Source organism: Lemur catta, chromosome Y, assembly GCF_020740605.2.
Source record: "Lemur catta isolate mLemCat1 chromosome Y, mLemCat1.pri, whole genome shotgun sequence".
Lineage (NCBI taxonomy): Eukaryota > Metazoa > Chordata > Mammalia > Primates > Lemuridae > Lemur > Lemur catta.
In genome coordinates this window covers 4396106-4423475 of record NC_059156.1, presented here as the reverse complement: position 1 = coordinate 4423475, position 27370 = coordinate 4396106, and the positions used below count along the sequence as shown (strand labels likewise).

The 27370-nt window shown below is 49.0% G+C and overlaps 2 protein-coding genes across 4 annotated transcripts in view; both read right to left on the bottom strand.

Moving 5' to 3' along the window:
* Positions 1 to 300: 300 nt before the first annotated feature.
* On the bottom strand, positions 301 to 1566 carry LOC123629082 (claudin-34-like). The gene is given in 1 exon segment (XM_045539029.1): positions 301 to 1566. A coding segment is annotated over 1 exon segment (624 nt). The 5' UTR covers positions 1223 to 1566; the 3' UTR covers positions 301 to 598.
* Positions 1567 to 13124: 11558 nt separating this feature from the next.
* The window catches only part of LOC123629085 (protein Shroom2-like), a 173939-nt gene continuing 159693 nt past the window's right edge, over positions 13125 to 27370 (bottom strand). Inside the window, exons 9-11 of one of the 3 annotated variants that reach the window (XM_045539033.1) lie at positions 21552 to 21824; positions 18619 to 18888; positions 13125 to 13492 (exon numbers count right to left, since the gene is read on the bottom strand). In XM_045539033.1, the coding sequence (XP_045394989.1) occupies positions 18622 to 18888; positions 21552 to 21824 (540 nt within the window). In that variant the 3' untranslated portion in view covers positions 13125 to 13492; positions 18619 to 18621. Of the gene's footprint in view, positions 13493 to 16225; positions 18889 to 21551; positions 21825 to 27370 lie in introns of those variants that run through there. The other 2 variants (XM_045539032.1, XM_045539035.1) reach the window with 2 other exon arrangements.

Below are 27370 nucleotides of genomic sequence, written 5' to 3'. Positions count from 1 at the left end.
GGGAGGAAAGGACATGGTGTCTGGGGTTTGCTTTAAAATACTTAGAAAAAATAGATTAAAAAGGGAAAAGAAGGGAGAGAGCTGAAATAGCAAAATCTTGATAATGGTTGAGTGTGGTAATAGGTGTGGAGATTCCTTATACCATTTTCTCTACTTTTGCACATTTTGGAAAACTATATGGTAGGGAGATGTTATTACAATGACATAGAAAGTGAAGTCCATTATCATTTTTAGCAGAAGTTTAAGAGATGTGAGAAGTAAATACGCTCAGAAACTCTTATTCCCATGCACTAGGTTTATAGTATTGATTAGTTACTTTAGCCAACAATAATTAAAGTCCCCATCCAATAAGACCAATTGGCAAGTGGGCAAGATACATTTTTAATGAAAGTTCCTAATTCAACTAATCAATGAACCACATTCAGACATACAAGGTAACAGAAGGAAACAGTTGGCTACTTTCTGTCCCAAACTACCTTTTCCATGGTCTTGAGTCCTTGGAAATATTTTGTAGAGCATCTTGGTAATGCTTCCCATAAACTGGTGGGAATCTTGGATTTGCAAAGCCCGTACAACCAGGAAATTCATGTTTCTCAAATCACTTGGATGTCTGGGGGAAATTGGTAAGAGAGAAAAACAACCTACGTAACAGCATCAGGAAGGCACCTAGACTTGCCACGAAGGCGGTACTCCCGGTTTCCTGAGTATCTGACTTGAACGGCAGTTGGAAAGATGGCAGAAAGGCAATCCCCTGTAAATTTGTGATAGAGTAGTAATTCTGGAGCACGGCAATTATGATACAGACACCAGCAATCATGTTCAGAGTCCCTGAAACAACAAATGCATGGCAGGCGTCATGCCTTTGAAGAATTCCCACATATACATTCCAAAGTGCATAGATGCTGAAGCCTCTCCCCATGAGCCCTAGTATGCTGGCAAGCAGCATGAGGTGTTGAGCAATACGACTGTCGAGAGGGAGAAAGTCATCATAGTAGGTGTACTGATGACAAAATTTGGCTGTGCTGATGTTGGTGTGATGGTGGTAGATGCAGACTCTCCACATTCGCACACAGGCAAGGCCAGTGGGGAAGAACGAGGGGTCGTCCATGTGCCACACTCGCCACTCCACGAGGCCCATGGAAGTTGAGGACAGGATCTATCCTGTGGTGGCAATAACAAAACCTGCTACTTGGCGATTGGCACTATTGCTGAGCAAGGGCATGGTGGCAGCGTGCTCAGGGGAACTGCAAACAACACAGGACACGGTGAGGTTGGGACCCTTGGGTCTGGGACAGCACCCCCATGGGTGAGCAGTAGCAGCAGGGAAGTCCTATATTTGAGAAAGGAGACAGTTGACCCTGCCGCTGTGCGGGCAGGAGTACACCCTTGCGAAAACCTTCAGCAAGGCCATTTGGCAATACTTACGGAAAGCCTTAAAATGCACAGATCTTCAGACGGGCTGTTTCACTTCTGGGTATTGGCCCAAGGATAGAATTAAGACTGGCCAGAAATATTTAGCCACAAAGATGGTCATCACAGCACTGTTTCTAATATTGAAAAATGGGAAACAACACCAAGTCCAACAGTAGGGCTCGGTTAGATAATTTATGCTATATCCATGAAATGGAGCTATATGCCAACATTAAAAATAAGCGTGGAATCATACAGTATGTAATATTTTGTGGTTGACTCTTTTCACTTGACATGTTCTCAAGGTTCATGCATGTTATAGCATGTATGAGAAGTTTGGCCTATTCGTTGCTGAATTGTATTCCATTGTACAGGGAGATACACCACAGTTTGTTTATCCATTCATCAGTTTTTTGACATTTCGGTTAGTTCCATGATTTGGTTATTACGAATAATGGTGCAATGAACATTTGTATATAAAACTTTGTATGAATATATGTTCTTGTTTATCTTGTGGAATACCTAGGTGTGGAGTTGGTGCTTCACATGGTAAGTGTGCATTTAACTTCTTAGAAATTGCTAAACTGTTTCCCCAGTGGCTACACCATCTTACATGGCCATCAGCAGTGTACGAAGGTTCCAGTTTCTTCTCCAACATGGGTTATTTTTAGTCATTTTGATAATAGCCATTCTAATTAACATTATATGTGACCAAAAGAAAGATGTTCACAATGTATCAAGTATAAACAGCATGTTACAAAATAGTGTGCATGATACATCATAGATATGACTTGGATTGGAAGGCTGTATGGTAAGTTACTAAGAGAAATTTTTAACTGGGTTTGGAAGGTTATAACTTTTTAAAGCTATTTGTATTGTGAAAAATTACATACATACAGAAAAGCATACAATGTCTAAGTGAGCAGCTCAATGAGTTATGATGGGGCAAACACCCATGTAGCCACTACTTAGTTTAAGATATGTAATAATTCACTTCCTGAATCTAAAATGCAGGTAACAAAACCATAATTATATACAGTAATATCTGATTTTTTGCTAATAACATATGCTGGGAAGATACAAAACAAGATGCATCTGAATACTGGGATTACTAACGATTTTTCTTTTTCTGTTTTAAGGTTAAAGACTATTACTTTTTTAATTGGAAAAAAGGGTGGCACATACAGAGATACAAACAGAGAAATGTACTTGTTAGTGACTATCAAGAGCAATAAAAACATGGGTGTCTTCCAACCCAATCTCCCACTTCTTGGAATCAATTCTAGGGGACGAATCAGACAGTGTGATCAAAGCTCCTGGGCAATGATGATCACAAGCAGTGTTACTGATACTAGGGGTAAGAGAAATCCAGAGACCAGTAATATGTGGATCAGTATGGATGCTTAAGTAAATTTCCTAATTCCATGTGACAGAACATAGTTTTCAACCGTTTACAATGAATTCTTCAAAAATATTTTAATGACAGGAAGTCCTCACTGTATGTTCAGAGAGGAAACAGATGCAAAAGAATGTATAAATATGTATGTTGTTATGTATGTTCTGGGGTGTGTGTGTGTGTGTGTGTGTGTGTGTGTAATTGACCACAGTTTTGTTTTTAAAAGACACCTACGTACATACGCATAAAAGTTTGGAAGGCAGTACTTGGGCTGTCATCTCTGGGTGGTAAAATACTCATTTTCAGCTAGATATGGTGGCATGCCCAGAGACAGAACTGGGCCCAGTTCTGGCTTTCTTGAATGCTGTGCAATTGCTCGTCTCTGCCTTTTCTCCTCCTCAAGTTAAAGCTTCCTTCTGGTCTCTGTCATCATTGTTGGTACCTCTGCAGCTTACCTTTGAGATACTCCACTCCCAATCACTGTCACCCCAAGCCAGATCAACAACGCACCAGGTGAGAAACCAAGGCCAATATGGACGTTTGTGGACTGACTGACCCAGCTGAGGAGTCCTCATAGTCCAAAGCCTTATATTCCAGGGGGCTGTAAACCCAGCAGTCCAAAGGTTCTATTTCCAGCTACATCCTATCAGCTCTCATGTCATTGAGGTTGATTTGGGTAGGCCAGCCACTTGCAAGGTTTTAACATCTCAACCTAGAATTTTCATTTGAAAAGCAGGACTAATCTTGATTTTTAACTTTTTTCTTAAAAAAAGAATAATTTTAGACTTACACAAAATTGCAAAATAATACTGAGAATTTTTCTATGCCCTTCATTCCAGCTACTCCTAACGTTAAGATCTTACATATCCATGGTACTATTATCAAAACCTGGAAGTTAACATTGATATAATACTATTAACTAAATTATAGCTCTTATTTAAATTTCACCATTTTTACCATTAATATCCTTCCTTTTTCTGGTCAAGAAACTAATCCAGCATCTCACATTGTAGTTTTCACTTTGTTGTCCAGGCTGGAGTGCAGTGGTGTGATCATAGCTCACTGCAACCTCAAACTCATGGACTCAAGTGATCCTTTTGCCTCAGCCTCCTGAGTAGCTGGGACTACAGGTGTGTACCACCCCACCCAGATATTTTTTTCTATTTTCAGTAGAGACAGGGTCTCTCTTTTCCTCAGGCTGGTCTTGAACTCCTGACCTCAAGTAATCCTCCTACCTTGGCTTCCCAGAGTGCTGGGAATAGAGGCATGAGCCACCTCACCCGGCCCCCACATTGTTATTGGTTGTTGTATCTCCTTAGTCTCCTACAATCTGTGATGGTACCTCAGTATTTCATTGTCTTTCATCACCTTGATACTTATAAAGAATACTATCCAGATGTTTTGTAAAATGTCCATAAATTTTCATTTGCCAGATGTTTTTTCATGACTTAAAAGAGGTTATGAATTTTGGTATGAAAATGCTAGTATGAAATGATGCTGTGTCCTTCCCAGGGAATCATATCAAGGGGCTCATGAAGTCTATATGTCTTATTACTGGTGATGTTGACCTTGATCACTTGGTTCAGGGGATACCTGCTGATTTCTCCAGAGTAAAGTTGTCTTTCTTTGTACTTGATCATTCTCTTGTATTTCATACATATTATGGGGGAATTACTTTGAGACTATGCAAATCCATTGTCCTCCCCCTTTCACCCACTGACTTTAGCATTCATCAGTAGATCTTGCCTGCAACAACTGTTGCTGTGGTATTCTAATTGTGATTTTGTGTCTCCTTTTTCTTCTATATTTATTGGTTGGAATTTCTTTGTAAGGAAGAGTTGTCACTTCTTCCCCATTTACTTATTTATTCAAGTACTTAGATCAGCATGGCTATTTATTTTGTTCTGTGGATAAAATTCAATATTACTGTTACCTATTTTGTTTCTTGAATTGTTTCAGCTTAGGCTGTTAGGAGCTTTTCCACATTGGCTCTGATATTCTTTCTTTTCTTTTCTTTTCTTTCTTTCTTCCTTTCTTTCTTTCTTTCTTTCTTTCTTTCTTTCTTTCTTTCTTTCTTTCTTTCTTTCTTTCTTTCTTTCTTTCTCTTTCTCTCTTGCTCTCTCTCTCTTTCTTTCTCTTCTTTCTTTCTTTCTTTTTCTTTCTTTCTTTCTTTCTCTTTCTTTCTTCCTTCCTTCCTTCCTTCCTTCCTTCCTTCCTTCCTTCCTTCCTTCCTTCCTTCCTTCTTTCCTTTCTTTCTTTCTTTCTTTCTTTCTTTCCTTCCTTCCTTCCTTCCTTCCTTCCTTCCTTCCTTCCTTCCTTCCTTCCTTCCTTCCTTCCTTCTTTCCTTCTTTCTTTCTTTCTTTCTTTCTTTCTTTCTTCTTCTTTCTTTCATTTTTTCTGAAACAGAGCCTCGCTCTGTCATCCTGGCTAGAGTGCAGTGGTGTGATCATACCTCACTGCAACCTCAAATTCCTGGGCTCAAGCCATTCTCCTGGCGCAACCTACTGAGTAGCTGGGACCATAGGTGTGTGCCATCACACTTGGCCAATTTTTGTAATTTTTGTAGGGATGGGGTCTCACTCTTGCTCAGGCTGGTCTCAAACTCCTGGCCTCAAGCAGTCAATCCTCTTATGTTGGCCTCCCAAACTGAGCCACCACTCCCAGCCTGGCTCTGGTATTCTTTAAACATGGCTACATTCTTTTCTGAGCACTCCTTACCTTCTGGTACCACAAGGCCCATTCTTCTATTTTCTCTGTCCTAGACCTGGAATCAACCGTTTCATCAAAGTGTCCCAGTTCCTTCTATTGAGAACAGTAGGACTAAACTGAATTTTATCACCACACTGAGAACCAAACTGTTCAGAAGGGTTGACTCTTGTTAGTTTTTTGGGATTCCAGTTGGCACATTAACCAAATGCCTTAGTTCAACCAATGCACATTGAAAAAAATTAACTGCCAGGCAGACTGGCATTTGTGGCGCGGTTTGTCTCTTTCTGTAATCTTTTTGGGGTTCTGGCCTCTACCCCAGACTTGTATACCCGACTGCCCACCTGACATCTCCACGTGGCCGTCTACTAGGTATTGCAGATTTAATACATCCAAACCAAACTCCCCAGCTCTCTTCCTCTCCTTGCCTCTTTCAGCCTCTACTGAAGTATCATCCTCCCACTGGGGCCCTTCCTCACAATCTCCTAGAAGTGGCACTTCACATGCCATCGCTGCTCACTCCCTCTCTACTTACTTTCTCAACATCTGGCGGCTTGCCCTGCCTTACCCAGCATCTTCCTTGCCTTACCCGTTTCGTGCGCTGCTGTGCCGTGGCCCTTACTACATTGCTTGGCGCAGAGGAGGTGCGTGTGGGTGGGTGAGTCAGTGAGTGAACGCAGGGGATCCCTGTGTGTGGTGACAGCTCTTGAATCCTCTGGTCTAGAGGATTGCTTCCCGACTCCAGCTCCTTGCCTCCTTCCTGGTAACGCACAGTTGCTTTCCTCTTCCTGCCTACTTCTTTGAGGGCAGCAGACATCCAGAGTGCAGCGAGCCTCTTGCCATCACTGTCCTCTCCTTCCTGTCTACATATCTCATGAGACCTTACTTGGAAACTGGGTCTTTAAAGAGGTAATCAACTTTAAAAGGTCATTAAGGTGGGCTCTGATGCAAGGTGACTTGTGTCCTTATAGGAAGAGGAGAAGAGCTGCACAGAGGGAAGACATTTTTGGAGCATCTACTATGTGCGAAACACTCCCCTGGGTCCGGGAAGGGAACAGCAGAGCTCACATGCTTCTCCTCAGGGAAGATCCACTTTGGAAGGGGAGATAGATTTTAAAGTGACAAATGAAGACAGGAGAAACAGGCATGTGAGTCAGGTACAAACACATACTGCAGGAGAGCAGAAGATGGAGAGATGAAGCCACATGGGGAAAGGAGAAGTTCTTTGAGGGAAAATTGTCCTAACTAAAACTAAAGGAAGAGTCCAAGTGTTAGAAATGGGACGGTGTGTACCTGTAGTCCCAGCTACTCAGGAGGCTAAGGCTAAAACTAAAGGAAGAGTCCAAGTGTTAGAAATGGGACGGTGTGTACCTGTAGTCCCAGCTACTCAGGAGGCTAAGGCAGGAGGATTGCTTGAGCCCAGGAGCTCAAGCTCAGCCTGGGCAACAGAGACCCCATCGAAGGAAGGAAGGGAGGAATGGAGGGAAGGAAGGAAAGGAGGCACGGAGGGAGGGAGGGAGGAAAGAAAATTTATTAAAAAGAGAAATGGGAGCAGGGAAGGCCACTGTCAGGTGCCTGCATTGAATTGAATGCCAAGGTCACAATCCATATCCAGGCTGATATCAGAAGTCCTATTCTAATGGCCAGCACATTCCCCGCACGTGCCAAATTCATAGGATGTATTTATTTTGGCCAGATAATCCTGGACGAATTGTTCTGAAGGGACAGTTTTGCTGGCACCCAGGCAGGAACCTGAGAGTAGGGCGAGTGAGTTTACTGGAGTGTATGCGGCTTGTGGGGGATGACTTTGGGAATACTCGCCGGAGGTTGCCCACTGGAACGTGCAAGGTCACAGGACTCCTTGCTGAAGAGGGAAATTCAAGCGAGTGTTACAGATGGCACGCCGCCTCAGCAGGCAGTGATGTGGACGATGGCTCACTCTGCAGGCCAGGGACGTGGGGCAACGGAGCCCACCAGTGCTTGATATGGTACATTCATGAGAATCATGTTGTGAAGGGAACGGAGGTTCATTAATGAGTTACAGTCCTGGCTCCCTCTGGAGTCCCAGAGATGGGGAACACTGACTCTGTCTCTTGCGGTAAGAGATCTAGTGGTGCCAGCAAAGCCACAGTAGGGAAGTCGCCTTGTCCTCAACTCCAGTCAGCACATTCTGCAAAAGAGCATGCATCCAAGCCCCCGTCCTCTTGCGGGAAACCCAACAGAATAAGCACTTCCTTCCGGGAACAGCGCACTCAGTGAGGTAGTTTTCCCAGCAGCAGGGAGGAGCAGTGAGGGAGTCAAGGCAGTTTGAAAGGGGAGCAGTTGTGACGACACCCCCAGCACGTGGGACCAGAAGGAGAGGGAAGATGCGGCTGCGGAGGAAGGGGCCATAAACGATGGGGCCACAGATGTTTGTGTTTGGATAACTGCATTTCAGAGCAAGTGTAATCCTGGGCATTTTGTGTTTTGCATTTGAAAATATCTTTTCTGGGAAGGGGTGTGTAGGCTTCACTAGATGTTAAAGAGACCTGTGCACAAATGAGATTAGCAAGCTCTGCTTTCCCAGGTGCCCGCCCGCAGGGGCCGCAGTGAGACAGGCCAGCAGCAGCCAGGGTGCTGTGATGCTCCAGATCTGAGACGAGGACACACACACACACACACACACACACACCCCATATACACACACATCACCTATGTACACACTCCCCTATACACACACACACACACAGACCCCTGTCTACACACACGCCCCCCTATGCATACACTCAGACGTGCGTGGAGAGGGGCGTGTGCACACACTGAGGAAGAAAGATCCATCACAGGTAAACGTTACAGAGCGATGTGCATTTTATCGTCTCCTTTGTGTAAATATGTAAGGACATACCTGGCTTCTTTCCATGCAAAATTCTGCAAGGACAGCACCTGCACCACCACGGGCAGTCCCCGCGATGGGTGTGGGGTCTGGGAGGGGAGGGCAATGCCCTGCTCACAGTATGTCTTTGGGCACAGTGTCCGTACCATTCGCATGCCTGGTTTCCATTCGTGAGGCAGAGATGAGAATGAGAGAGACATGCACACAGAGACAGAGACAGAATGAGAGAGAAAGTGGGGGGAGATTCCTTGCAAAGAAAGCTGTTCAAAATACTTTTCTAAGTAAAAACCTCAGTTGCAGAAGAGTTTGTATAGAAGTGGTCCCATTTCTGTGAAAGTTAAGGAAAATATATAATACACATTTATGTAAAATGCACAAGATATATATTTGTGGATATACATATATAACATGCTCATGATAGAGTTTCTGGGTGCGGGAGATGGGTAACAGTGGTCACCTCTGGGAAGTGGGGCCGGGCTTGGGGGCTGCAGAGAAGCTGTTCTCTGCTTCAGAGAAGTGCAGGCGTAGGGACGGCTCTGAAAAGCTGCCCTGGTGCGGGGCCGGTCTGCGTCTGGAGGGGACCCTGCACTGGTGAAGGCAGCAGCACACGCAAACAGGCTTCTCCGGGACACCCTCACCCGCGTTGTCAGGACGTAGGCAAGACTAATGCTCAGCAAGGGGAGTTGTGACCGAGAAACTGTCTCCAGGCTACTGTCTATTCTCTCTGCACTGTCACCTGAGAGACTTCATGTGCACAGCAAGGCAGCCACGTGTCTCCTCCCCTCTCCCTTCCGTGACCTGGCACCTCCTCCCCCCAGGAGCCCCACGCCCGTCCCCGTTCTGTGTGGTATAAACACTTCAGTCGTCTGGCCCTTCTTACAGTCTCGTGTTTTGAGTGGCTCCCGTGCACATGTGCACGTTAACACATTTGCATGCTTTTTCTCCTCTTAATCTATTGTGTGTTTTATAGACTCAAATTATCAAAACTTTGGGTGGGGGTAGGAAAATTCTCTTCACCCCTACCGAGAAGTGCCTTGCGTTTAGTATTCTGCAAATCGCTGTTATGTTGGGCTCAGTAGAAGGTACCAGGAGTCACAGCTACTTCTGCATTCGATCTTTTGACATCAAATGACAAGGAGCCTCTAGAAAGCTCCACTGTACACTCATGAGAGGAGGAGAGTGAAAAAGGCACAAAACGTAGTATTGTGAAAATAATTTTGACCTTGTGGACCCCACCCACACACTGCATGCCCCAAAAGAGCCTTGGAGACATTTGGGGCCTCCAGATCACACTTTGAGACCCACTCTTCTATGAGCTTCATGTTCATCTACACGATTTAATGCCCCAAACAACCCTTCCAAGTGGGCAGTACTCTTATCCCCATCTTAGAGTTGAAAGGACTAAGGACAGAGAGGTTAAGTAACTTGTCTCAAGTCACACAGGAAGCCAGTGGTGGAGCCAGATAGCCGACCACAGACTCCATCCTCTTACCACAGCATTTGTGGGTGAGGTGGGAGCAGGTTCGATTAAGGCCTGAGGTAGGAGTCATCTGGGAAAGGAAGGGCCCCCCGTCCTCTGAGCTGAGGGAGGAGGCGAAAGCTAGGGTACGACTTTCGGACTCCCGCACACTGGGCACCTTTCCCAAACCACTGAGTCACAGGTGGCACAGATATTATAACAGCTCCCTGGGTGGTGCCCACGTGCAACTAGGCGGACAAGCCACTGAGGCAGAGCAAAGATATTCTGAGAGGTGGGGGACGGGAAGACCATCAGCCCAGGCGGCCTCTGTTGGATTGAGGGGCGTGCCCCACTGCAGCGGGGAACAGACTAGAACAAAAAGCCGTCAGAGACTGGGCAATGAATGCAGTCAGGAAACTAAATGATATTTTAAATACATAACCTCAACGCCATTAGGGTGGCTACTGTTTAACAAACAACCCAGAAAGTAACGAGTGTTGGTGAGGATGTGGGGACACGGGAACCCCTATACATTGCTGGTGGGCAGGCGAACTGGCGCAGCCGATGTGGAAAACAATATGGCAGTTCCCCAAAAAACTAAAAATAAAACTACCACCCGATCCGGCAACTCAGCGTCTGGGTATAAACCCACAAGACGCGACAGCAGGGACTCAAAGAGATATTCACAGCACCATCATTCACAACGGCCAAAGGGTGGGCGCTGACCCCAATGGCCATAGGCGGGTGAACTGATAAACACAATGTGCTCTAGCCGTACAGTGGAGTATTATTTAGCCTTAAAAAGGAAGGAACATCTGACACATGCTGCAACATAATGAACCTTGAGGACATTGTTTCCTGAAATAACCCAGTGACAAAGGGACAAATACTGTATAATTCCACTCATGTGAGGTACCCAGAGAAGTCAGATTCGTGAGTCAGAAAGCAGACTGGCGGCTGCGGGGCCAGGGCGTGGGGAGCTGCTGCTGGCTGGGTAGAGTTCCCGCTGTGTGACACGAGAAGCGTTCTGGAGGCTGTTGCCCAACAAGGAGAATGTACTTAACACTATAAAATATTCACCTAGAAATAGGTGTCATTTATGTTACGTGCATTTTACCACACCATATGAAAATATACAACAAAGATGGGCTGAGCCTCTACTGACCTGTGATAGGGTCTGCACATGATCCGGCAAGCGGGAGCGGGCGCCAGCTCACTGGGCCCGCGGCTCCTTGGAAGCTGCCTGGCTCTGCGTGGCTGCCTGAGACCTGGGCCACACTGTGGCCCTTCTCCCGGGCCCTCCCCTCGGCCTCGCACTCATGCCCCCATTGCCTAGCGCCCTCACCTTCCAGATTCCCTGTGGTCACAAAGGCCATGGCAGCGCCCACTCTCTTGTGGCCACCGCACGGTCCTGGTTTCCTTTCTTCATCATGTTTAGCCTTCAAGGGTGGGGTATGTTTACTAACGGACCTTCAGGGTCCCCTTGCAAGATCCATCTGAGCTAGCCTGGCTCCTAATCAGGTCCTCTCTGCTCCCCCTGAAATGCTATCTCCCAATACCACCTGGAGGCGATCCATTTTTTAAAGCAACAGCAAAATCTAAGTGCAGGTGTTAGTAGAAGTGGCACCACCTCTTTGGCTGTCAAAGCCACTGACAAGCAACGCATTAGGAGAGACACTGTCATTCATGGGAAACGGCCTCCTTCTAGTTGAGTCTCAGGTTAGAGGCTTGTCGGGACGTGGTACACATGGGTAAGACAAGTAGGATGTGTAAGGTGATTCCTAACTTGTGAGAAATTGGCTTGCTAAGATTGCGGATAGCTTCAAAAGGAGCTCCTGGAAGAAATGAGGCTGCCAAAAAGGCAAATGATGTCAGCTAGCCAGCACTGAGGACTAAATGTTATATAGAAGCCCAAATTCCACTGCAATCTTTTGCTTAAAGTGTTTTCCACAATAAGGAATTTATCCCAAGCAAATGAGCAGAAATATGTACAAAGATATAAGTGCAAAGCACACCCAATGAAGTTTGTAACTGAGATGACAGCTGGGACCGAAAGGAAAAATCCTAAAACCACATTTAGAGACTATGTCCACAAAACCACTTTCTATCCTCGTAATGGGATATCATACAACGACTCAACACTATGTTGAAGAATAATTAAGGGAAAAGTTCCCAATATTGCTAAGAAACAGATTTCAAAAGTATTTGATTAGTATAATCTTGTTTCTTAAAAAAAGCAAAAGGGAGAGATGGAGAAAGGAAACGAAGGGAGGGAAGGAGAGAAGAAAGGAAGGGAGGGAGGAGGGAGCAAGGGGAGGAGCGAGGGAAGGAAGGAGGGAAGGAAGCAGGGGAGAAGGGAAGGAGAGATGAAGGGAGTGAAGGAAGGAGAGGAGGAGGGAGGGAAGAAGGGGAGGAAGGAGGAAAGGAAGGAGGGGAGGAAGGAGCGAGGGAAGGAAGGAAGGAAGCAAGGGAGAAGGGAAGGAAAGATGAAGGGAGGGAGGAAGGAGAGGAGGAGGGAGGGTAGAAGGGGAGGAAGGAGGGAAGGAAGGAGGGAGGGAAGGAAGGAGGGGAGGAAGCAGGGGAGAAGGGAAGGAAAGATGAAGGGAGGGAAGGAAGGAGAGGAGGAGGGAGGGTAGAAGGGGAGGAAGGAGGGAAGGAAGGAGGGAGGGAAGGAAGGAGAGGAGGAGGGAGGGTAGAAGGGGAGGAAGGAAGGAGGGAGGGAAGGAAGGAGGGGAGGAAGCAGGGGAGAAGGGAAGGAAAGATGAAGGGAGGGAAGGAAGGAGAGGAGGGGGGGAGAAAGGAGGGAGGGAGGAGAAGGGGAGGGGAGAAGGGGATATGTGGATAGGTTAATTAGGTGGGAAAAGACTTTGCAGATGTGATTAACTTGAGGATCCTGACACAGACAGATGGCCCTGGAAGGTCTGGGCGGGTCCCACGTCATCACAAGGGGGCCTGTGAGAGGGCGGCAGCCTGGTGAGGGCAAGGAGATGAGGGAAGCAGGGTCAGAGAGGGATGAGAGGACGCTGAACCGCGGGCGCCGCCCGTTCTCGGAGCCTCCAGAAGGGGCGCCGCCCGCCGCCGCCTTGCCCTGAGCCCGGCGCGGCGGGTCTCAGACTTCTGACCCTGAGAGCAGCGACGGAGCGAACTATGCCATTGCAGACCACAAGCGTGCGGTCGTTGGTCAGGGCGGCAACGGGAAACCGGCACATTGCCGGTGCGTGGCTGCGGACCCGTAAACGACTTTATTTGGTTTTTGTTGTCCTAGAAGGTGTTTTTCTGCTTTTCCGTACTGATGATTGGTTTCCCCGGACTCGCTCTCGGGGCCTCACCTGGCTGTGACAACTCTGGACACCCAGACGGAAGAGGCTGAGGGGTGGCAGGGTGCTGGGGGCGGGGGAGATCGGGAGGGTAGAGGTCGAGGAAGCAACACCGAGAGCATGGCCCCGGTGGAGTTAAAGCGCCTCGCAACGTCTTCCTCAGCAGCATCAGCTTCTTGAGCCAGCCTGCTGTGCGTGACGATAGCAGCACTTACCCTGCCCTTGCTGGGCGTGCCGGGACGTGGAAGGGGACGTGGAAGGTCTTCATGCGCTGCACACAGGGCGAAAGCTCGTGCCGCAGCGGCTGCACCGCATGGCTGCTTCATGTAGGCCTGCATTTAATAACCACGTATCAATTATTCACCTACTTTGCACCAGGCAGACAAACACGCACAAGCAGGGCACCCACCCTCGAGGGCTTAACGTTCAGTGGGCAAGTCTTTTATGTAAACTCATAAACTCAGTAAACTGGTGCAGGCGCCGGGCTTAGAAATAAAAGCATGATCCACGTACACAACACCGGTGGTATTACACGGGACCCTTTGTGTACGACAGCATGTTGCAACTCCACTTTAAAGCTCTTGGGCACTAGATTAAAGTGCCACAGGGTTACAAGGTACGAGAAAAGGGTCTTCGGGTGAGGACGAAGAACACTCTCCCTTAAAATTAAAAAAAAAAAGTACTTTTCATTTAGAAATCAATTTAGCCTTAACAAAAAAAGTTGCAAACAGCACAAGCATTCTTCACTCAGATTTTCCAAATGGAAACCACTCACAGAACTGCAGGACAATGACCTAAATCAAGACATGCACATGCACGTGATGCCATGACCTACAGATCTGACTCAACTTCACCAGTGGGCCAGCCAGCGTCCTTTTCCTGCTCCAAGAGCCCGTCTGGGACCATTGGTCAGGTCACCTTTGCCCCTAACGTTAAACTATCTTCTATCACCTTGACAGTGTTTAAGATAACTGGTCGTATGTTCTTTGAAAAAGAACTTCCCTCACTTTGGATTTGTCTGACATATTTCTGGCAAGAATCCCTCAGAAGGGAGGCCGCGCCCTTCTTGGAGCAGCAGCCCATGTACAAGGCTCGTTCCCGGTGTAGCTGGCGCTGGAACCGCCACAGGCGTTCTTGGGATCTGGCTGGGAGCTGGGATAATAAGCTTGGGTTTAGTGGGATATGTCCCTGTGGGTTGCCGCGACTCAAGACACAGCATATGCAAGAATAAACACACCACGCACGTGTCCTCTTTCGATGGAAAGCGCAGAACACAGAAACACTCAGACCACCTGTACCTGCAGGCACGAACCCGTGGCGGGCCAGCGAACAGGTCTGAAAGTGGATCGAACGTTTGCCGTGTCCCCACGAGTCAGACTGCGCATCAGTGTGCCCGACGCATCTTGTCGTGATGGAGTCCCACGGGTCCACGCCAAAGAGCAGACAAGACTGTCGCCAAGGTAGCACACCAGCTCGACGCACGAGTGCCAGCCGTGAGTCACGGCACCCGGCACACGGACCATTGGATTATGCAATTGCACATTCCGACACCACAGCAGCAACTTAGACTACATTTGAATTGCTCCTGTGTGTGAATTTCTTGGTCATTTCAAACCTCAGGACAGGCTGAAGCAGCCTTGTAGAAGCCAAAACCAAAAACAGAACTAAAATAGGAGTATTTGTCTGCTTTTTAAGTGTCTGTAATGTGTGAATTTTTCCCACTCAAAATATTCACCCTTCAACCTAATTTTGAATCGTTTTCCTTAGAAAGTGTCTTCCCACAAGTCCAGTGGCCTGACCTTCGGGTGTCACAACTCTGCTCCATCACAGAAGCATTTCTCATCCCACCAACCAGAGGAAGCCGACTGCCTCTGTCTGGCGGTTCCGGCAGGTCTGCTCCGAGGCACGGACGGCCACTCCTCCAGCTTGAGATAGAATGATGAGAATGGCATTCATCTGCAGGTGGGGGACCTGCGGCCTTAAGGCTACCTGTGGCCTTCCTGCTCTTAAGTGCGGCCTTTTGACTGAAGCCAAATTGTACAGAACAAATCCTTTTATTCAAAGGGGTGCAGCAGAGACAGATGAAGCTTTTCTTGCCTCCTTCGGTGCTTAAAAAAGCACAATGTTGAAATCAGAAGGCTGCAGGTTCCCCACCCTTGCGCGGGGCAGTGATGCCTGCTCGGAGCCAGGCAGGGGCTTTAAGCGCATGAACACGTGTCAACCCCTGAGAGGAAACTGGGCTCACGGAAGCTAGGTCACGTGCTCACCACCACACAGCACAGAAGTGACAGAGGTGGCTTTGCTCCAGCCAACCTGGCTCTGTGTCCTGGGTGCTTTGGGGCCACCCCATGTGAGCAGACACTGTTGGGGGAAACCCTCCGTGGCGCCCACCCTTCACACCTCCCTGTAGCCACCCTCTGCCGTGTGACTTTACGGGTCCTTCCACTGAAGAGGTCGAGCCTGGTCCACACCCTGGGGTGCTGGATTTGGCCACGCGATGTGCTTTGCCAACAGGTCAGCAGGCGACATAGGATCAAAGCTGTGACCAGCGCCCCCGTCACTGGGCTCGTTCTCTTGTGCACCTGCTGTGGACACACCAGGCCAGACTGCTGGTCCCAGGAGGAAGAAGAGGGGTGCACGGCACAGAGCCCTGCCTGGCTCAGCCGCAGACAGACAAGTCCATGGGCTGAGTACTTCGTCACACTGAGTGCTGCTGAGATTTTACAGCCATTTGTTCCACAGCACTATTGGGGCAACAGCTAACTGGCATGACCTGTGTCCCCGACCTTTTCCTGACTACACTCTCACTGGCCTTAGACTGGCACAAATCAATTACACACATATAACCAATGCCACGGTTTACTCAAATGGTTGAAGATGAGAATCTGACATATGGCGAGGATACTCGGATTCTTTTTTTCAAAAACCTGTAACACAGGTAAATCAAAGACACGCTCCATTCACTTGAAGAGACTATTTATTTTGTTAAAGTCAAGCAGGCTGATCTGGCGATAGGTAAGTGGTAAGCGTCGAGCACGAAATCTGTACACATCTGCCATGGTGGGCTGACGGGCGCGCAGGCCGCGGGCAACAGCCCACTCTGCAGGGCGTCTACAGCTGCACCACAACGGAGGGCAAGTGGGGACAGCCACCACCTAAGAATGCCAAGAGCTGACCATTAGCACCAGATTGTTCTCATGTGCAAGTATATACAGAGTTAGACACAGACTCACTAGAATCTTTGGGTCCCTGCCAACCAGACACTCAAGAGGCAAACAGGGGGGATGCACAAGACAGCTGTCATTACATGTGCTTTGCTAAAAGGGTACTCGAGCATTATATATTGCTATGTAGAAGAGGAAGTCCTAAAAAGACATCAAAAGCCTGGGTACAAACACACAAATTTGATTATTCACATTTTATACGTGTATCATCAAAACGACCACAATACTGTATTTGAGGGGGGAGAATGACAGGTGAAAGCTTTGTCAAATGAAGTACTCTGCTATGACCCGGGCTGTCTCTCCGAGGACAAAGTGGAGGCTGGTGGACGGCCAGCTTCGCCTCTGACCAACGTTCACAGCCAGTGACCTCCATGTGGGGAGGAGGACGCTTCATCGGCAGAACAGGGATGTTTCAAGGTAGCGAGGGCTTGATTTAACAGGAATAAACACTGCCGGAAAGACATTTATCCTTTCGACACTGGCAGGCTGCCAGAAAGGCGGTGTACTCACCGCCTGCGTTGCCAGAGCCTGCCGGCGTGGACGCCGACGCAGCGCCTGTGTGGTCCGGCTCCGCAACGCCGGCTCGGCCAGTGCGGACTCCAGGCCTTAAGACGTGTGTGTGTCTGTACGTGTCTGTGCGCTTTGGTGAGGCTGTGGGCACCGCTGACAAAGGGAACTCTACCCTGCTGGACAACTTGTTTCGTGGGAATAAGGGGAAATGAGGATTTAAATGGCTCCCTGACTGAACGAACGCCCTAATATCACCTACACATGAAGGCCTCGATCGGAGAGTCACTCACCACTGACCATGCATTTAAGTAGAGGAACAGTTTTCAAAGAAATACACCAAATCTACAATTATTAGATAAAAATACGTAAGTTACGACCAAGCTATCAACGGATGAACATCTTTTCATGTGCTTATTTGCCGTGCATACACCCTCTTTGGTGAAGTGTCTATTCAAGTCTTTTGCCCACTTTTTAATTAGGCTGTTTGTTTCCTTACTGTTGCGTTTTGAGAGTTCTTTATAAATCTTGGATACAAATCCTTTGGCAGATACAGGATTTGCAAACATTTCCTCCCAATCTGTGACCTGTCAATTGGAAACTGACAGCAAGACAGTGCTTTTTTAAAAAAAAGAAAAAGGCTCTTTTTAGAATCTTGCCATTTCAACCAATAAAAAGGGCACAGAACCTTTAAACTCTGTGGCAGAAAAAGGTCAACTTTAGTTGTATAGTCCATGGGACCTCTGAAAAACTGGAGGAAGGGGTCTTACAGTACACGGAATGTGGCCCTCGTGGTAACTGACTGGAGGCAAAAAGAGCAAAGTAGCCAATTATCATTCACGACCACACTCATACGAAAAAATGCTCTGGGCGGGGTGCAGTCACTTAAAAATATTCTGGGTCTTGGGAAATAGATAACAACCATATGATCACTGGACATACTTTTAACCAAGTAATTTGCTTTGCAGGAAAACATCATCCAAACTGTGATGTCGAGTGAGAATTCTGGACTAAAGCCACTTGTTGGCTTTTTGCGTGTGTTTTAAAGCATGCACGTTATTTCTTTAAGTGGCGATTTTAATCCTAGAATGAGGGAACCCAAGACGTAGGTTGTTCATTTCACAGTTGGTTTTTAACCACTAGAAAACTATTCATCCTTCCAAATGTTAATAAGTTATCATCATCACCATCATCATTTTTGCTGGGTCAGAGAACATCATACATGACAGACGACGAATGCTCACACCATTAACAAGCAGGGACAAAACACGGCAGTCCATGCCCCGACGAATCCGAGGAGAAGACACATGCCAGGGCCTCCCCTCTCATGCACCTAATGACACACTGGTGGCTTCCCAGGCGGCTGGTTCAGCATCTGAAGACGGGCGAGCGGCGGCTTTACCACGGAAAAGGACGGCTCGCATGCACCACCGGCCCAGCCCGCACCAGCACGGCGGGAGGGAGCTCCCTGGCCAACAGCGCCTGGCGGCAGGTGTGCTTACGTTTAAAGGAACACAGCTGACAGTGAGCCACTCTGCTCAGTGTTCAAAAGGAAACTAAAAAATTAAATAAATCATCCCAAACAAACACAGAGTTATTGCTTTTCTAATAGCCCCTTTGCTAAAGGAGGAGTCTCTCTCCAGGATATAAACACAGGTTGGGTTTTCACTGGCATCCTTGGGGACGGGGCTTGGCAGCCCCACGTTTAGCCTCTGCTGGGGACGGACCTCTTATTTGCCTCTTTCCGGCTGAAGGCTGTCAAACAAGCACTTCAGCTGCTCTTCCCCGAGGTGTATTTTGTCTTCCAGCTCCCGCTGCTCGATGATGAGCGCGGACTTCATCTTCACAAAGTGCTCGTAGTCCGCCAGGCTCTCCTCGCCGAGATAGCTGGCCAGGATGTCCAGGACGACGCGCTCCCTGCGGTCCAGGTTCTCCTTGAGTTCCTTGGCGTCCTCGTGCTGCTGGACGAGCACTCTCTGCTTCTCGAGCAGGGATTGCTGTCGAGAGAGAGAAACAAGCCCATGAGCAACGGCACGAAAGCAGGGGCTCTGGCCACCCTCGAAAACGCCGGTGCCTTTGGGGGCTGGCCCCGTGGCTGCCCATCAGATTGTCAGTGGAAACCCTGATGCCACCACAGACCCGAAGGGATCTACACAGAAATCTTCGGGAAGCAGGTGGCACGAGCCTGGTGGCTGTGGCAGGCTCCAGTCCAGCCCTCCCGAAAGCCGCCCCTGGGCCTGTCTGGGTTTCCTTCCATTGTCTGCACCTCAATCTCTTCCCACTTACCTGGACGGCTAACAGAAACAGTGGTGAGCAGAAGCGTCACCAAGGGAGTAAAATGACAGAACTCGGAGATGCTCAAAAGGAGCCTCAGACTCAGGGACCCTACTGGCACCAATGCCCTTTCCACGCCAACACTGTGAGGAAACTGGCAAAGGGGAAACTCTAAAGAAATCCCGGGGCAGGATTTCTCAACCCTCCGGGCAGAAGGCGAAGAAGCCCGCGAGTGTATCTGCAGACCAGGACACGCGAGGCAGGACCGCGGACGGGCAGCAGCCATCGCTTCCCTCGCTCCACACGAGGGTCCTGCTCTGGGGAACACTGACAACCCCTTCCCCAAACACCGCCCTCACAGTCGTTCTCTCTGCTGGAAGAACACGCACCTCGTTTCCCTACAGACTCTGACTTGAATGAAAACTAGGAGAGGACGAGAGGAATGTAGGCTGGAGGATGGAGGTGTGAGTCCCTGACTCTTATCCGGGCACCGGGACAGCCACTCTGTTGCTGTGCCGCTCTGCAATGCTGCACGACGCTCACCAGTGGCCACAGGTGGGCATCGGAGGATGCTGGGGCCCTTTGCCAAACGCCAGACACACAGAGAGGGTGCAGCAGAGAGAAGCTGTTGCCACTGTCGTGACACAGGGCTGCCGACGGAGCCTGCTCTTGGTGTGCGGCTTCCACGATGTGCTGTGACCACACCATCTTTCAGAGTACCCTGCCCGCTCGTGTGGAACACCCTGCTTCTCAGGCGTGTGTGACACAGAGGCAAGAGGCAAGGCAAAGCAAATCAATTCCAAACAAAGGGGGCACACATTGAAGGTTCTAGAAATGTGGTTCAGGGTGCTGAAGTCAGCCAGGCTCATGGGAACCTAGAAGCCGCTGGCATGGGAGGCATGGGGAGGAGGCCCCGTGTCTATGTCAGACCATGTGTCTATGTTCTAGTCAAAAAGACAAAGGAAGCCTTCTGCAACCTGCCTCCACATCTTTTAACTCATCAGCACCTGTCTCTGAAAACCTTAGCCTCTTCATGCCCCGGCTGCCTGGCACAGATGCGAGTACAGTGCTCGCTGCACTGGTCACCCAGGCCACTGCACTGCACCTGGACGTGGCCACCGGGGGTGCCCTTCAGGTCAGGAAGGTGCAGCCGCGTCGACTGCGCACAGCTACGAGGAAGAGCAGCCCACCGTGGACCGCCCCAAGGGTAGAACCTTCTCAGCGGGCCCTGCACTCTGTCACTGGCCCCTGGGGAGGGAGTGTGGGCTCCAGTACCTAGGGGACCACGAGCATGTACCCTAAGAGGGGGATTCCTTTCCTCTCCCCTCAATTCCAAAGAATCCTTTGTCAATTCCACAAAGAGGGAGGGCAAGAGGGATGGAAGGTGAGCCCAGCCAGCAGTTGCCAAGATGACTCCATTTTTTCAATTAAATCTATGCCTGAGAATTTAACTTTCCAATAATGTGTAAATCAGTCCCTCTTTCTTGTTCATGTTATTTTCCTAAATTCTTTCAGATAAATTTGGACAAGATGGCAAAAAGAGCAACATAGAATACAAACATAGCCCAAAGAGAAAGTGGGTGCAAACCGTGGTCACTGTCCTACACCTTCTATAGTGGGCTCAGTGACAGAGTTACTAGGGACTCGGCAAGAGCAGATGGCCGTGCCTCAAAGCCAAGTACAAGGAGGTCCCTCTGTGCAGCCACAGACCACCTTCACCCAGGGCAAGGGGAAGGGCACTTTGCTCCCCTTGAGAGAAGTTAAGATGTTTTATGGATGATAAAGATCATTTCGAAGGCCTGTTATGTGCAAAGGAGGAAACCTGATGTTTTACTGATATTTGACCTATGAGGTAGATATTATTTCCCTTATTTCGTATGTAAAAAAACTGAAAGACCTACTGAGCGATGTCTCAAAAGTCACACACCTTAGAAAGGGGGGAAAGTGGCCCAAGCCCTCTGATTCTTTCGAGAGCGCTTTGCTACATCACAGCAACAGCAGCAGTGGAATACCACCCGTTATCCAGGACTTACGATCTGTCAGGGGGTGGGCAAGCTCTGCCAGGGACTTACACGTGGTTAAAGTTAAAAAAGAACAGAAAAAAGACTATTTTCCAGGAGGGGACCATTATTAGTAATGACCAGCAGGAGTATCTGAAAAGACATCAAGAGGCAGCCACAGCTCTGCCGGAGACCCGGCGAGCACCTTCCCCCCATCAGAAGGAAGCACAGGGAGTGGCATGCACACAGGACGTTGCGATAGCATCTTGCACCGGGCGGCGGACAGGCCGCGAGGACACTGTGGAGCTGACTTCTGCAACACCCCAGGACAGCCTTCCCGCGGCCCCCCACCCCGCCGTGTCCAGGTCAGGCGTGTTTGCATATACCCGATCACCAGGAGAAGCGCTGTCGTCCAAATTATTGAGGGCATTTTCCACCCGGGCCAGGCGGCCTGACAGCGACAGCAGCAGGTTCACCACTTTGTCCAGGTCCCCGATGAACATCCGGAACTTGTCAAACTCGCTGGGCTTGCAGACACCCTTCACGATGGCCTCCACCTCGGCCCCCAGCGCGGTGTTGGCCTGAACATCCTCCAGCAGGCTCTCCCGGGCCTCCCGGAGCACTTGCAGCTTGCGGCTGATGCTCTCGATGAGCTCCTGCTGTTGGGCACAGGACAGCACGGAAACACGGTCAGGTGGTCAGGTCTGCCCCGCCCCTCAGCGCTCGCGCTCTGGGTGGGATTCAGCCCACCGGGGGGAAAGCTTGCTTCTGCATCGGCAAATAATAGAGGATTTATGGGACTAGGGGAAGGAGAATGACTGCTGCTTAAATTATTGGCATTTAAAAATGAAACAAAAGAAACCTATTCTCGTTTTGCTGATGTCCTACTAGACGACACCAGAGTTGGGGCTGCTGATGCCACGTCAACCCCTACCTCTGGAAGGACTCCCAGGACTATGTGATGCTCTGGACTCCATCCTTTGGAAGTTTCCGGTTTAAAGACTTACACAGAGAGAAATGACTGAGTCTTACGTCCCATACTGAGTCCCACAATTACAAAGTGACCTCTGCATATAAATAGCAATTAAAAATTAAAATACATAGAAGGATTCCAATGAACTTAAAAGACAGTCTTTTACTATACATACCGACTTCAACTTGACCAAAATGCAAATAAATGACTATTTTTTTTTTTTTTTTTTGTTGAGACAGAATCTCGCTTTGTTGCCCAGGCTAGAGTGAGTGCCATGGTGTCAGCCTAGCTCACAGCAACTTCAAACTCCCGGGCTTAAGCAATCCTACTGCCTCAGCCTCCTGAGTAGCTGGGACTACAGGCATGCACCACCATGCCTGGCTAATTTTTTCTATATGTATTTTTAGTTGTCCAGATAATTTCTTTCTATTTTTAGTAGAGATGGGGTCTCACTCTTGCTCAGGCTGGTCTCGAACTCCTGACCTCAAGCAATCCACCTGCCTTGGCCTCCCAAAATGCTAGGATTACAGGCATGAGCCACTGTGCCCGGCCTATTTTTTTTTTTTTTTTACTATGGCAAAATACACATGAAAGCCACCATCTTCACTGTTTTCAGCATCCATTTCTGTGACATGAAGGGCATTCACACTGCTGTGCCACCATCACCACCACTCATCTCCAGAACTGTCATCCTCCTAGACTGAAACTGTGTAACTATTAAACACTAACTCTCCACGCACGCTCCCACCAGCCCTTTAAAAGATTAATTATTATTATTATTTTTTTTGGTACAGAGTCTTGCTCTGTCACCCCAGCTAGAGTGCAGTGGCATCATCATAGCTCACTACAACCTCAAGCTCCTGGGCTCACGCAATCTTCCTGCCTCAGCCTCTCGAGTGGCTGTGACTACAGGCGCTCGCCACCACCACATCCAGCTAATTTTTAAATTTTTTTTTTTTTTTTTTTTTAGAGATGGGGTCTCACTATGTTGCCCAGGCTGGCCTTTAATTCCTGGCCCCAAGTGATCCTCCCACCTTGGCCTCTCGCAGTGTTGGAATTACAGGCGTGAGCCACTGAGCCCAGCCTAAAAGATTAAATTTTAAAGAGCAAACATAAAAATGAAAAGTATGAACCCTTTAAGTCAGCCACCATCCTGAAGAGAAGTGGCACCATATGGTCTGATTTGAAAGTTGATCCTCCCTCCTCCTCCTCCATCACCACATATTTGAGAAAGATTACAAGGGTGCTTCCAAAGGAGCACAGCAAGTAAGTTGTGCCCTGGAAAATCCCCCTGCTTGTGGCCATGGCTGTCTTTCTGCCACTGAAGCCACCCACGGCACGCATGTGTCCGGGTGCTGGCCCGCACGGGGTGAGGCATGAAGCAGCAACAGCTCGGAGGAGAGTGACATGCTGCCTTCTGAGAACTCCCACTGCCACCGCCCTGCGTGAGACACGCTCCGCTAAATCAGGCTTACATCCACCACCACGGCTCCCCTGGGTCCCCTGGCAGCATAAGGTGAGTGCACTGAAAGCCGCGGGAGTGCGCAGGTGCACGACCAAAACGAAGAACAGACAGTTCACGTGCACAGGAAAGTTCAAGTGGGATTTTAACACTCACTTCGTCATAACGAGCAACACTACTTTACGCAAAGAGCATACTTGGAAATCATCAGTGCCGTTACCCCTCCGCCGGGGCCGTTTTCAGACTGACCCCATGGGGAGCCTGCTGAGCTCAGCACAGCGGAGGCACACACCCGACAGGCAGGACGTGAGCGTCTCTCTGCAGCTCGCCAGGACACGGTGTCCCAGAGCGAAACTGGCGGCAGCAGCCACAGCTCTGGGACTGGACGAGGAAGAGGGAGACGACAGTGTGGAAAGCGCTCAGCCTGGTGTGTGAGTCCAGTAAGTGCCCGTGAGCACCAGTCAGCACCGACAGTGGGGGGTGGGATGAGAAGCGGCTGCCCTGACGCCGTAAACCGCAGTCCGGTAAGAGTGACTATCTCGCTGCGTGTTAGGGCGAGTCAACCCACAGCCGCAGAAACACCTGAGCCGCTGGCGCGGGGAACCACGCTTCCTGTTACAGGCCTCCGTGTCACACCGATGCTCCTACGGGGAACCTCCACCCAGCATTCGTGTCTGCAACACAAGCCCACAGCCGGGAAGTGTGCGCCCCCAGCAGGGTGCCTGCTCCCGGTGCCAGCTGCTTTCGGGTTGATCAGCACTCCCAGCCCCGCGCGCATTCACACGGTGAGAGTTTTACAGGACACCCTTCCCACCGCCGGCTAATCGGCACGGCTCTTCTCTTAAGACGGACCACGTGGAATTTATAAACTGCTCTGCTCTTTCAGCTCAGGATGTCAAGACATACTCTTTTCTTAGGATTTAAAAAAATGTATGTGTCTAGATTTTGTATATGTTTTCTCTCAGTGTGTGTCTGTGTACCTACCTGTGATATTATGATGTGTACATACTGGTTCTCATCCAGGGTTCCTGGCTTGTAACTCCCACACCCTTGTTATAATGTTGGGTGCTTCAGGCCTCAGAAAACAGTCTCTGTGTCTCTCTCTCCTTCTCCTGCCCCTCCTTTCCCCGGCCCTTCTGAATTTGAGTCAAAAGACCCCAAGTTTGGAGAGGGTCCTGCCCTGCGCCTGGGAGGAAGGATGCTGCACACAGGCCAGGGAAAACCCGAAAAGACAGGCCTCGCTGGGTTTCCCACTCAGTCTGTCAGTGCTGGATCACAGCCCTTCTGTCCAGTCCCATTTCCATATGGCTGTCAATCACGCCTATCCGATAAAGTCTCCATAAAGGGCCCGAGGGTTCAGAGAGCTTCCAGAGAGCTGAAACCATGGAGGTTTTTGGAGGTGGTGTACTTGGGGAGAGCATGGAAGCTCTGTGTCCCTTTCCCTGTTTTTGTTAAAGGGCCATTATACAAAGTGCACACTTTGGGTTTCAAAGATTGTGAGAGGAGCCCTGGCCCCGGGCAGCACACACATCAGTGGGTACCGGCACCACCCAGGGTGCTGAAGGCGTCACCACTGCGGGCTGCTCTGTCCACTGCCCGGCAAGCCCACCTGCTATCTGCGGCAGCATGTGCGATTCCGGGAGGCTCAGGCAGGAGCTGGCTGCAGCGCAGGCCGGGTGCACCGCCACCTCTCGCCTCTCCGTTGGGCTGGGCTGAGGCTCGGGGTAGCGGGGATCAAACCCTGGGCCGTTCCCTTCCTCCACCTGGTACCTTCCCAGGCGCCCACCTCTGTTCCATTCTGTGGGGGAAACAAAGTCTTTCCGCCCTTTGCACCCACTTCTTGGTTCCAGGGAAAAGGCTGGATTGGAAAAGATGGCAAACTTGGTTTCTCCTGAAGAATCCTCACAACTCAATCTGGGCCTCGTTTGCCTGAGCTGCCGCAGGCATAAAAACATATTTAGCCCTCCTAGACTGGCTGCTGGGAGGAAGGGAGAAAAGCGTGCAGTGGTGGCCGGTCTGTCAAATAAATCAAGCAGAAAAGTAGGACCACTGAGTCCCAGGCCCCACAGAGAACTGTGATTGACAGGATTTGCAGCTAGGGTGCAACTGCCCAACCCATCTCCCTGGCCGAGGAGGTTCAGTCTGCCTCACACTCACAGTGACCCATTCAGTCCCAAAGCCGTCACTGCTGGGAAGGCAGCATCCCGGGGTCTCGAGCCCCCAAAGCAGAGGGACAGAGGGCCAGGCGAACGAAGGCAGCAGGATCACGGCACGCTGCTTCTAAAATTCACGATCGCAAGAAAAACAAAGGCACCCTTGGGACGAATGTAGTCCTCTATAGCTAGGGTGTGGCCTAAATTAAAATGGTCCAAACAGTACAATTTTTCTAGTTTTATGAGAAAAAACTGAAAATGTTTTGGATTCTGGTTTTGCTTTTTTTTTTTAAAAAGGAACATGAAACCAGAATAAAGCAAATGGTACCCTGAGCCAGCCAGAGCGTCTCTAAAAGCCCCAAGACCCAAACCTTTACTTTTCATTTCCCTTTTTAATCCCTTGAACCAAAAAGTTGTTTGCCAAATTGAAAATAATTCTCCTTTATGTATGTCATAATATTTCCTACACAATGTGTCTATCATAATTGAAATCAATCAGTGGTATATTTTAAATTGCTAATAATACAAGGAGACTCTCAACATAATTGTTTGCAAAGGTCATGTCAAAAAAAAAAAAGAAAACTCAAGCCGGGTGTGGTGGCTCACGCCTGTAATCCTGGCACTTTGAGAGGCCAAGGTGGGGGGATCACTTGAGGCCAGGAGTTTGAGGTTGCAGTGAGCTATGATGACATCACTATACTCCAGCCTGGGCAACAGAGCAAGACCCTGTCTCAAAAAAAATATCATTTTTTATAAAAACTCTTTTCAAAATGCTATGTCCATAGCAAACACTCACCGAATGCTGGATCCCTCCTTTTCTTTCCCCAGTGCTGACTATTTAAGGCAAACTCAAGGCTCTGGGATAAACAACACATGCAATCCTCTGACCCTGACTGTCTTTGGCAATACCTTCATCCCTTTATGCTACATCCCTTTATGCTACGTCCTTTTTGTATAAGGCTGGCAATTGCCCAGATGTCACAGGTCTGGCTTGCCGATGCGCCATGAAGATTTAAAGCTAACAGAGGAGTAATGACATCAGCACTGATAGGAATAGCCCTACTGTGACCACCATGGCCACCCATAACCTGTGCCTGAGTCCTGTTCTAACCTCATCTCAACTCCCTCGCTGTCCACACAGCTTCAGCCACTGGCCTCTGCTGCTTCTCATACATGCCAGCAGTGTCCCAGCCCAGGTCTTCTGCACTTGCCGGCCTCCTCGCCGGCACACCGTTCACAGGCCTGCCCCTCACAGCACTCCAGATCTCTGCTTAGTCACCACCTCCTCAGAGCCCCTCCTCCATCACATGCCTTTGTCTCTCTCTATCCGTTCACGCTGTTTTAATGTTCTTATTGCCCAACCATATTACATCAAGGGTTGGTCAATGCTTTCTATCAGGGGCCAGAGAGTAAATATCTTAAGACTCTGCAGACCATACAGTCACTGCAGTTGAGCAACTGCTCAACTCTGCTGCTGTAGTGCAAAAGCCACCACAGACCATATGTAAATGAATGGATGTAGCTGTGTTTCAATAAAACTTTATTTACAAAAGCAAGGAGTGGGCCAGAGCCCACAGGCTGCAGTTTCCTGACCCTGCGTTGTATATTTGCTTTTGC